This window comes from Macrotis lagotis, chromosome 1 (assembly GCF_037893015.1).
Source record: "Macrotis lagotis isolate mMagLag1 chromosome 1, bilby.v1.9.chrom.fasta, whole genome shotgun sequence".
NCBI lineage: Eukaryota > Metazoa > Chordata > Mammalia > Peramelemorphia > Peramelidae > Macrotis > Macrotis lagotis.
Genome location: NC_133658.1, coordinates 848,153,816 through 848,165,430, shown reverse-complemented (window position 1 = coordinate 848,165,430; position 11,615 = coordinate 848,153,816). Strand labels below are relative to the sequence as shown.

Genomic DNA, 11,615 nt, shown 5'->3' with positions numbered 1-11,615 from the left:
GGCTCCTAAAAATCCTTCCCTCCTCCACCCACCCTCTTTCCAAGACAACACTTTTCCCTCTGAAGAAGTGAACCCAAACCTACCAGCCTCTGTCCCTTGAGCCGCAGCTGTAGAGCCGACCTTAGGGAGCCCTCCCAGTCACAAGTCTTTAGTATTGCATTTTAAAATGGGCACCTGTAAGCGACGATGCTGCCTCTCTCTTGGTCCACTGGGGTCGGGTCAGATGTGGCAGAGCAAGGGAAGAGTCAGGGGCCTCTGGCTGGTGTCCCTCTTTGCCAGCCCTGCCCCCATCCCCCACCCCCTAGTGATGCAGCTTCTGCTCTGCAGTGGGGAAACAAGCTCTCCTTCCCCCCCCCTCCTTCCCCCAGCCTGCCCCCATCCCCCTCCCACTTCCCCGGATTCCTCTTCCTTGGGATTCCTTCCATCTGTATGGCTCCTTGGGCTCTGAAAGCTTTCTTCTTTCCAGTGAGGTAACAGCGTTCTGCCTTTCAAGCAAAGTACATGGTGCGCAAAGTGTCCTGGTGAACCTGCACAGCCTTAGCCAGGGCCTGGGGATCCCGCCCGTTGCTCTGTCCCGATATATGGCTTCCCTCACCGCTAGAAAAAGGGAGACAGATAAGCATCTTCACAGATAGTTCTTGGAGATGCCTGTAACATTGTTCTCCTGTGTCCCTTGCATTCCTTCCTTGTTTCTAAGGCTACAGGCCAGGTAGAAAAGGAATGGGCACTATTATGCAGGATTATGAAATGGAAGAGTTACTTTCCCTATTTCTCTTGCCCTCCCCACCCAGGCCTCTACCCAGGAATGGGGATTAAGGGCCTACATGGGGCCTAAATAGGAGGAAATCTCACAATATGAATAAACCCTGTTAGCCTGGGACAACAGAGAACCTTGGGTTGTGGGCTCAGTGTTACTTCCCATATGACTTTAGGCAAATCAGAAGAGTTAAGGGTTAATCTAGTTCTGCTAGTGTGCAAACTTAAGAAGCCACTCTTAAGAAGCCAAAGTCTCTCCCTTTGCTGAGACTCTTCTCAACCATCCTGCCACCACCATTCAAAGAGGATTCTCCAAGTTCCCAATACTTCCCCTCCCTCCATCACAGAGCCAGCCCTCCTCTTTAACTATAGACTCCACCTGTCATGTTCTTTGTCCACCAGGTGATAGCGAGCCCGGAAAGCCACGAGGCGAGCATAGTAGGCAGGTGCTGGGATGGAGACGGAGCGTGTACAGCGCACGTAAGTGTGACAGAGCTGGTAGGTCAGGATCTGCAGCTCATCTGCTGTGAAGCGGTTATCGTCCCAGAGCACATAGTAATGGGATGGTCGGCTTGTGCCCTGTGGAAGTGAGTAAGGAGGTCTGAGTATCATGTGGCCCCTAGAAGGGATCCAGGGAATTTGAGAAGGGCAATCAAGAAACGTTTCTAAGAAGTAACATACAACACATCTCCCTATCTCAGAGCTGGCAGATACCTTCAGTTATAAATAAGCCTGCCCAGGGATTAAAATCCACCACCTCCAAGAAACTATCACATGTAAATCCATGTATTCAAATTTCATATTAAATTTGTAATGGAATGAATAACATAGGATTAAAACAGAATTGTCCACAAATCTAAAATAGGATAGTCACACAAATGAAAGCTAATCAATGAACTTCATAGGGTTTTAATTCACTCTTAGCACATCCCCTCCTCCTCTTTATCATCATCATCATCATCCTGCCCCACCACCACCACCACTACCACTACCAAGAGTCCAAAGTCTCAGCCTAACTACCTGGATGCCTGCATGGCTACACAGGTAGAAGTCAAATTCAAATGGATGAGTGATGTTGGTGTCCACGGTGGTACCTGCTGGGATATTTCCACTCTTCCCAATCTGCACAGAGGAAAAACACAAATGAGATCTTGGAAATCAAGCCTTTTCCCAAATCTGTCTCAGTCAAATCTTACATGATTCTGAAGCAGGCCAAGGGTGTCCTGATGAGACTTCTGGTCCCTTGTAACCTAGGACCAAGACTGGAAAGCTAATACAAAGAACCTTGAAAGGCAAAAGCTAGACACTAAGGAGGAAGAGGACTAAGAATTATCCCTAAGGCTGAATTATCACAGGATTTCAGTCCCACACTATTCCCAGAAGAGATTCTCCTTTATGTTCTCAAACACCTCTCTACATGACAGAAAGCAAACTTTTCATCAAGCAGGCAGGCAAACAATTTTGTGTCCTATAGAGGAAGAAGAGAAAACTGGACCAGAGGCTAAGTGCTTCTTACTCTTTCATTCTTGTCGGCACAGAAAAGGCGAGTGTGATGGCGCTTCTGGACCACAATATAAGTGATCCCTGGTTGATAGTCCTTCTCCAGCTTGATGCAGGCATCTCGGATGGCCAGCAGCTCATAATGGAGGATCTAGAGCAGCAGAATTAAAGAATGTCTTGACTGCTCTTTGATTCTTGCTGTCTTAATTTAGTTAACACACATGGCATGTTAGTTAACCTTTCTATTCAGTTTTATCATCTGTAAAATGAAATTAATAATGGCATCTCCCTCCCAGGGCATCTATGAGGATCAAAAAAAAATTCTCTTTGCACAGTACTTCACAAATGTTGGAGAATTGGAAAAATGCTAGTTTTTTTTATTAGTTATATTTGTAACATATGAGTTGATAATCAGAGCATTGATATTTAACATTCAATAAGCATCACCTCATCACATTCAATTTGGATCACTGTATACCATGAAAACAATGTAAAGACTGGCAAACTGCCCTCTGTGGGGGGTGGGGGAAAGGGAAGTAAGATTAGGGGAAAAATTATAAAACAAAACAAATAAAACTTAAAAAAAATAAGCATCATCTCCACTCAAGGGTCCTAAGCTAGATGAAAGGAAAATACAATTCCAGTGGTTGACTAAGCCACCATCCTTCTTCTTATGAGAGAATGTTATTTGCTCAACAAATTGTTCTGTGAAGTTCAAGAGGAAGGAAGTTTTACAGACCAGAGAATCAGGGAAGGCTTTCTAGAGGCTTCTGATGAATGAAATGGGTGGCATTGGAGAGAGGAGACACATGAATACTATTAGCAAAGACACAGAAAAAAAGTGCAGGAGAATTTTGGGAGGCAGGAAAGGGACCAACTTGGCTGCAGCTTAGGGATATTTATTTGATAATCCTGGAGAGGGAGAGTTGGCTTCAAGTTGTAGAAGTCCTTGAATGTCAAGCAAAGTTAAACCTGATTCAAAAGCTGAGAAGGTGCTAGCAGTTCATGCTTAAGCAAAGACATGACCACATCTATGTATAAAAGATTATTCCAGCAGTAAAGCTAAAGATGGGTTAGAGGGGAGAAATGAGATGCAGAAAAATGGTAGAAGGTGACAGTAATATAAATAGGTGATAAGCACCTATTTGGTGATTTTCCCACTAGATGATCATCTAGAGTTGTGGCACTGTCTACAGAGAAGATGAAATGGATGTCAGGGATGCTGGAACCAACAGACTTAGTAAGTGATAAGATATAAGACTAGAGAGAGGAAAGAGTCAAAGTAAATACAAAGGTTACAAACTTGGAACATCAAATAAAGGGCTATAATAGACAAAAAGGGTGAGGTCAAAAAGGACAAGAGATTTGGGAGGGACAATAATCAGCTTTATTTTGGATATGTTCAGTTTGAGGTGCCAAAGATATAAGCAAAAATGCCTTTGTAGGGAGTTGAAGACGTGGGTTTGGAGGACAGGAAGGTATGACTTAAGAGACAGAGATTTTAAAATAGTCTTAACAGTGGTGGTAATTGAAGCTATGTAAATGAATGAAATCCCAAGGGAGAGAGGAAAAAAAGGGCCAGGACACACCTTTAGAAATATTCATATTAAGGGATCAGGAAGAGGATGGGAAGTCAACAAAGGAAAATGAAAAGGGAGAAGTTAAAGGAAGAAGAAACCAGGTAGAGTGTGTATGGTATTTCAGAAACCATGGGAAAAGAAAGCATACAGGGAGAGATAGTGGTAAATAATGTTAAAAGCCAAAAAGAGGTCAAAGCAAATGAAGACTGAGAAAAGGCATTAGGTTTTGATAATTAGGAGTTTGGCGACTTGTGAAAGCAGATTCTATTGAATGAGGGAAAGAAATAGAAGCCAATTAATGAGGAGCAGAGGAGGGGATAGTGAATGATTGGTACAACTTTTTCAATAAGATCAGTGCTGAAAGAGAATAGAGGTGTAGAAAAGCACGAAGATATGGTACAGAAGTCAAGGGAAGCCTTTTTAAGGGCTGAGAAGACATGCTTATATTTTTGGGGATATGGCAAAGAAAGATTCAGAGTAAGAGGAGAAACTGAAGAGAGAGAGGAGATGACTGCCATTGCAAATTGCTGGAAGAAATCAGATAACAGATGCCAGTAAATGGAATAGCATGAGCAAGGAGCAGGGGTCTCTCTACTTCTCTAACCACAAAATAGAGAGGGTGATCCAACCATTCTGGAGAACAATTTGGAACTTTGTCTAAAGAGTATAAAACTGTGCACATCCTCTGACCTAACAATACTGCTCCTAGGTCTGTCTTCCAAAGAGATTTTTTTTAAAGAAAGAAAAAGTTCTAGATGTATGAAAATATTTATATCATCTCTTTTTGTGGTGGCAAAGAATTGTTAATTGAGGGGATGCCCAATAATTGGGAAATGGCTGAACAAGTTCTGGTATATGGTTGTGATGGAATACTGTTGTGCTATAAGAAATAAAGAATAGTATGCTCTCAGAAAAGCCTATAAAGACTTACATGAGCTGATGCAAGGTGAAGAGAACAAAGACAGGAGAATATTATTCATATTAATAACAATATTATACAATAATTAACTGTCAGTGACTTAGCATATCTTCTCAGCAATACAAAAATCCAGAACAATTCTGCATGCTCTTCATCCCCAGAAAAAGAATTGATAAAGTCTGAATGTAGATTGAAGATTGAAACATATTGTTGGGGTGGCTAGGTAGCGTAGTGGATAAAGCACCGGCCTTGGAGTCAGAAGGACCTGGGTTCAAATCCGGTCTCAGACACTTAATAATTACCTAGCTGTGTGGCCTTGGGCAAGCCACTTAACCCCATTTGCCTTGCCAAAAAAAAACCTAACAAAAAAAAAAGAAACATATTATGTTTGTTTTCTTTTTTAACTTTATTTTTCTTGGGGTTTTTTGGTCTGTTTTCTTTCACAACAAAGCTAATATAGAAATATGTTTTGCATAAATGTGCAAGTCTAACCTTCATCAAAAATGCTTGTCTTCTCAGTGCAGCTGGGGGAGGGAAAAATGGGAAGGAAAGAATTTGGAACTCAAAATGATAAGAAATGAAAGTTAAAAATTGTTTTTACATGTAACTGGTAAAAATTAAATATATTTTTCCTAAGGGGAAAAAGAAGGAAAGTGAGAGGGTGATGCTAAGTTGGAGTGGGGGTGGGAAGAAAACTGGGAGAATTCATTCTAAATCTTCTCAATTATGAAGACACTAGGTCATCAACTTGTAAATGTGATGGGTGGAATTCAAGGGAGTCAAGGGTGAAGAATAAGTTTGTAATGGGCAAAGCAGGGAATAAGATAAGATATGATGATGATATTTTTGTCCTTCATTCTTCTTTTTTTTTTTTTTTTTTTTTTTTTAGGTTTTTGCAAGGCAAATGGGGTTAAGTAGTTTTCCCAAGGCCACACAGCTAGGTAATTATTAAGTGTCTGAGACCGATTTGAACCCAGGTACTCCTGACTCCAAGGCCGATGCTTTATCTATTACGCCACCTAGCCGCCCCCTTTTTCCTTCATTTTTGAAGAAGGCTATGACATATGAAGGTAATAAGAAACATTCTTGAATAGCTGTGAGAGTTCAGCTGAGATTTTCATAGAGCAAAATTAGCTTGATTTTGTAATTTTCATAAGTTTACTATTATTACTATGCTATTGGATAGACTAAGAAGGAGCCTAGAATTGGAAGAATAGATGAGGTCAATATTGGGGGGGGGGGTAGGGGGATTGTTAAAATTTAGTAAAGGAAAAATTGTAAAGTTTAGCCCCATAGAAGGATTTACAGATTTATGTGCTAATACAATTCTTGAAAATACAAGTTCAAACAAGTAATCTTATTCTCTGGTATTATCTCTTTGTATATTTTAATTTCCCCTTTGAAAAAATCCTAGAAAATGTATTTGTACCAAAAAAATGCAGAGACAGGGAATGAAGAAAAGAAGAGGGAGAGGGAAGAGCACAAGAAAATAGATCAATGGCAAAGGGACTCAGAGTAATTAGGGTTCAGAGAAGGAAATTTTGCTGTAAAAGAAAAAGGACCTAGAAGACTTGAGAGACTTGCTAGCTAATCATGACTTTAAAAGAGTAATAATCAACAGTTAGGACTACAGAAACATGTAATGGGCCATCTTTGATGGCCTATCAAAAGGTCTTCACACTGAAATTCAGTTGATCTCTTGTTTGGGATGGCTGAATTTTATTTTATAATAACTTTTTTAATCCAATGCTTAGCAAATTGTCTGACACTTAATAAAGAACCAAAGAACCTCTTCATAATGGGTGTAGACTAGACAGTCTCTGCTGAGATTTTCCAACTATGAAGCTATTTGACTTTATTCATGGGCAATGGAGAACTCCTGAAGGCCTTTGAAACAAGGAATTGATGAGATTAACATTGTGTATAAGAATAAAAATCTGGCTGAGTCTCTGAGATGGCCCAGGGAAATTAGAGGGCACAGATGGGAGACATTTTAAAGGAAAAATCTACTAGTCAACAAATATATAAGCATCCCTTCCCAATTTGGAATGGCACACTAAAAGTCATTAAGCTGGACATAACCTTTTATGAAACAATATTACTTCACCCCTTCTTAAAGTGATCCTCAGTATAAGCTCTACCACTTAACTAGGCAGTTCCTACCAACCATTCCTAAAAGTTGGGATGGGAGAATTTAAACCCCTAGATTTTCTCTCCCCATTGTCAGAAGTTAGATTTGTTCTCATCATTCTTAACCTATGCCTCTTATCTATAGGGTGGAGATTGTAGGGGTAAGGGTAGAAAAGTTCTTTTAAAACTTTCCTTTAAGCCAGTTCTTCCTTTGTGCTTTATTTCCTCTGAGGTCTTCCCTGAGCTGGATGTTATACCCTTAAAGTATCTGTCCCATCCCAGAGACCCCTCACCTGTGGGAGTTGGCCCTCAGGAACACCATCTCGGTAGAAGATAATGCGGGTAGGTTTAAATCGGGTGGATTTGTAGAACTGTATGAGCAGCTCCCGCACCATATAAGACAAATCCTCAATGATTTCCTGTCTGGGTCGTTGGACTCGAACTGTTGCACAGTAACGACTTGGGTGAGCATCCATACTGCCAACCACCTGAGAGCATGACCAGGGAAAGGAAAGAGCTCAGCTTAGCCCCATTCTGTACAACCCTGTATCAAGACTTAATGGGCTCTTGGGAACATGTTCTCAAAGTACAGTTTATAGACTGGCCTCTTCTCAACTGGACCATTTCTCTGACTGTTTCTAATTTGGCTTCTGAATATGGTCTGGGCTTTCCATGAGCATCAAAAAAAAAAGATGTTGATTCATCTAATTACCTTGCTGAGTAGAAGACTAATATGACAAAAGGGAGCAAGTAGGATGGGGCAGGGAGAGTGTTCTATGTGAAAAGCACTGTTCTAAAGAAATTAAAGGAAGGATGCAACATGTAAGGATACAGAAAAAGGCTCCTACTAAAGGCACTACCATGGTGGGCAGTAGGAAAGTACTGGAGAAAGCTGGGAAAAGTTGGAAGCGAAGCCTTGCTCCTTCCCTCCTTGTATAGGAAATACCATGATCAGAGAAAGAGAACATCAGCTTGGAGGGATTCTAAAAATTTTCTTACCCCTATTAAGGCAACATATTGTGGGGGAAATGTAGGGCTTAATGTTGAAAATAGATCAAAATACTCTATGGTCTCAAGCAGGGAACTGAGAGTCTCTCTGATTTTTCAAAAACTTAGTCCTGAGTCAGGGAATAGGGGGAAGAAAAGGTTTATAGAGGAGCATCACTACCCTAATCCAATAATTTTCTAGGTAGGAAGGAGGTAAGTAACCCAGAGAGGAAGACTGACTGAGACACCCACCTCTGCCAGGAATGACTTTCTCATCCTTCACTTTGCTGAGGGCAAGTCAGGTCAATTCTTGAAACAAATACACCACCTGCTGGCAGCTTCCAAAGCAGGGATAATTTATTCTCTATAATTCCTAACAGACTCTATACCTTACTTGGTTCCTTTTCCCAGGGGTATGGGGAAGAGTGCACCATGTATCAGAGAGCAAAACTGGAGGAGTTTGTATGTGTGAAGGGATTACTGTCCCCTTCACACCAATAATAGGTATAAGATGGTTAACAATTGGCAAGTGTGAGGAGGGGGATCAAAGAAGTTAAGAGGGATAGGAGGACATCTCAGAGATGTTGGGGCAGGGAAGTTGCTAGGGTGTATTGTATGTATGCGCTAGATTGCACAGGATAAGGAGCAGTCACTTACAGCTGTGATAGAGGGCTTTTTCCCATCCCCAGCTGGAGGATGTGTGACATCTGCTCCCAGGAATATGACAGGCTGCTGAAAGACAGCTGAGCTAAGGAGGAAAACATAGTAGTCAAGAGTATAGCTCTTTCATTGCCATTTCCCAACCTGTCTACATTCCAAGTTGATCCCCTCTGTGCCATGCCCCCCTGCTCATACCGCTGATGAGGGACTAAGATGTTGTTAATTCCCCCAAGCTTGACGTTGATTTTGAGACAGAGATTGGACAGAGTCTGGGGAGACGTCTTCACCACGTTCTTCACTTGCACACACTGAGTGGCCATGCCCAGCAACGTGTCCCCTACGCGCTTTACCTCCGCTGAGGACCAAGGAGAGAAAGAGACACAAGGGAGGGGAAAAAAGATGTTATGACTTCTAGTCCCCCCCCCCAGGAAGGAAGATGTTAAAATTCCAGTTGCTGGCATGATCCTTTTATGAGGCTGTGTGTGAAGGTAAGACCACTTGGAAAGAATTGCTCCTCTCTGCAAAGAATTTCAGTTTCCCTACAGTAACATAAACAGTCAACAAAGGAATAAGTATTTAGTTCCTTAGAAGACAATTTCCAAGTACAGAGCATCTTCTACTTAGGCAAATGGCCTTAAGACAACTACATCCCACTCTTTGACTTGTTTCCCTACTAGATGACAGAATTAGACTAGGTGGCCAGTACTAAAGACTTCATCTCACAAATTCAAGCTCTTCCTGAGTTCTTTCCTTACATATCCGTTAGTCTATTTTCTGAATGCCCCCTAAGGAGTGTCTGCTCAGAAAGGATCTCTCCCATAGTTTGGGTAAAGAAATGAAAATAAAGAAAGGTGTAGAAGGTGAGCCAAATTCTAACCAGGGGTTATTAATGAAGGATAAGGGTCAACCTTCCTGAGAGCAGGGGATGGAAATGTCTTGAGTACAAGGTCTCTACAAATCCTGGGTTCAACTTGTCCCTGTAACAAAGTGATATATTTATTGGCTATTTCATTATTTAAAAGTCAAATATATCTAGATCATCTTGGTAGACTTCTCCATCTCTCACATTATCCAGTTAAAGTCAACTACCTTTCTATAAAATAGGATATTTGTATTCCAATCTCAAATGGCTAAGGATACATTCTATCAGCCTTAAGGGTCTGTACAAACAGAACTATAATCATATAACTATATAATAAAAAAAACATAATTAAGATTTCAATAGACAGAAACTAGGGGTGGGACTATATCTGAAGAGGGAATACTCTCTCACTGTTTCAGATAGAACAAGCCTGGATATATTTCCTGTGGACAGAGTATGAATGACCTAGATTGACATCCTAAGTCTTTACTTTTGAGGGACTGAAGAGAGAATGAAAGTTTTTAAGCAAAGGAGTGACACAATGGTTTAGGGAGATCAGTCTTGGGGAAGGAGGGAAGGGCAGAAAACTTGGGAGATGGGAAACTGATCAGAAAACTTAGTAATCAAAGGGTATATATAGTATTAAGGGTCTGGTTTAGAATTGGGACAGAGGGGATAGAAAAGGAAAAGGAGGAATAGAAGGACAGTACTGAGATGGAAAAAACCAATAGGATTTGGTAAATGAGATAGCATATATGATGAGGAAGAGAACAGTAAAAGATGACTGAGGTTTCAAGACAGTGGGACAGAAATGAACAGCAAAAGTCAGGAGTGGTGGTAGGAAGAATGAGATGTTTTAAACCTTGAATTTGTGGAGAAGCAGGTAGATAGAAGCAGAAAGGAGGAAAGGGGAAAGGAAAGGAGAGGACAAAAATGGAAAGAAAAGGGATAGGAGGGGAGGAGAGAAAGGAGCAGAAGGGAGTGGAAGGGAGGAGAGGAGATAGAATGAGAGGAGAGGGAAGGGAAAAGGAGAAAGGAGGGAAGGAGAAGGATAGGGAAGAGAGGAGAAGAAGGGAGAAATGAGGGGTAGAGGAAAAAAGTTAAAATGGAAATTATATACACACACACGGATGGATGGATGGATATCAAAATTTGAATAGAAGTGGTGATTAATACTATGGCAATGAATAAGAATATCAAGAGGGTATAGGAAAGGAGAGTGAGATGACAAAACACTGGGAAATGCCCGTATTTAGGGACTGAAGGAGTCAAAGGAGGAATGGTCAGAGAGATAAGAAAAACAAGAGCACAATGTCAAAAGAGAAGCCAAGAGAGAATGGTGAACATCAGAAGTAGATGTTAATGAGGATGAGGCTTGAAAAGATGGTATTTGGTGAGAAAGAAATTCATTGGTATCCTTGCAAAGAGAGGAGGCCATCAGCAAGAGGCTTTTTTTTTAGCAGTTATGAGAAGAGAAGGCAGACTTCAGAGTGAAAGTTCAGGAGTAGGTGGGTAGTAAAGCAAGGGCTTCAAGCAGAGGGTTGAGCATAGATAACTCTTAGGATAGGTTTTCTAAGAAAAGGGAGGAAAAAGCTAGAATGGTCAGTCAAGGATAGTAGGATTGAAAGAAGGGTTATTCTTTCAGGCTTTTTTCCCCCTTAGGATTGGGGAGACCTGGTCATAGGCATTAGGAAGGGACCTGAAGAGAGGTGAGAAATGATCTCTTCTTTTTTCAAATTTCCAACAGCACCTCATTTTTTAATTTGCCACACTGTGGTTAATAACAAAGCTATTTGTAATACAAATCATTTCCCACATTATTAGACTTTGAGTCCCTGGAAAACAGGAACTGTGGGTTCTAACCCATCTTTGTATATTCATAGATGAGCTCAGGGTCTCAGGGAGAATAGACAATTAATGTTTGATGGAATCAGGACCTGGAGAAGAGGGAAACTCAAGAGCCCCAGTGGAGGAAAGTTTGGGAAAATGATAACAATTGTCAGGTAAAGAGGAAGGAAAAGAACGGAATATTAAGCAGACTATTTGTTGACAGCAACATTACCAACTTTTTACACTCCTTTGCCTTGACTCATGGTATCCTTTCCCAAGTAAATGAAAGGTCAGGCCAAGGATACTCTTCATGAGGAATTTGGACAGGCTATTGCCTGTAGCCCCAAGTTAAGAACTAACCCAAGGGAGCAGATCCAGGAAGCTCATCTAC

At 41.2% G+C, this 11,615-nt stretch overlaps 1 protein-coding gene across 1 annotated transcript in view; it reads right to left on the bottom strand.

The window, feature by feature from the left end:
* Nucleotides 1-391: 391 nt before the first annotated feature.
* The window catches only part of AGO1 (argonaute RISC component 1), a 29,917-nt gene continuing 18,693 nt past the window's right edge, over nucleotides 392-11,615 (bottom strand). Inside the window, exons 13-19 of the mRNA XM_074217524.1 lie at nucleotides 8,728-8,887; nucleotides 8,530-8,620; nucleotides 7,179-7,373; nucleotides 2,273-2,407; nucleotides 1,777-1,878; nucleotides 1,136-1,335; nucleotides 392-597 (exon numbers count right to left, since the gene is read on the bottom strand). Coding sequence (XP_074073625.1) covers nucleotides 489-597; nucleotides 1,136-1,335; nucleotides 1,777-1,878; nucleotides 2,273-2,407; nucleotides 7,179-7,373; nucleotides 8,530-8,620; nucleotides 8,728-8,887 — 992 coding nt within the window. The 3' untranslated portion in view covers nucleotides 392-488. The remainder of the gene's footprint in view (nucleotides 598-1,135; nucleotides 1,336-1,776; nucleotides 1,879-2,272; nucleotides 2,408-7,178; nucleotides 7,374-8,529; nucleotides 8,621-8,727; nucleotides 8,888-11,615) is intronic.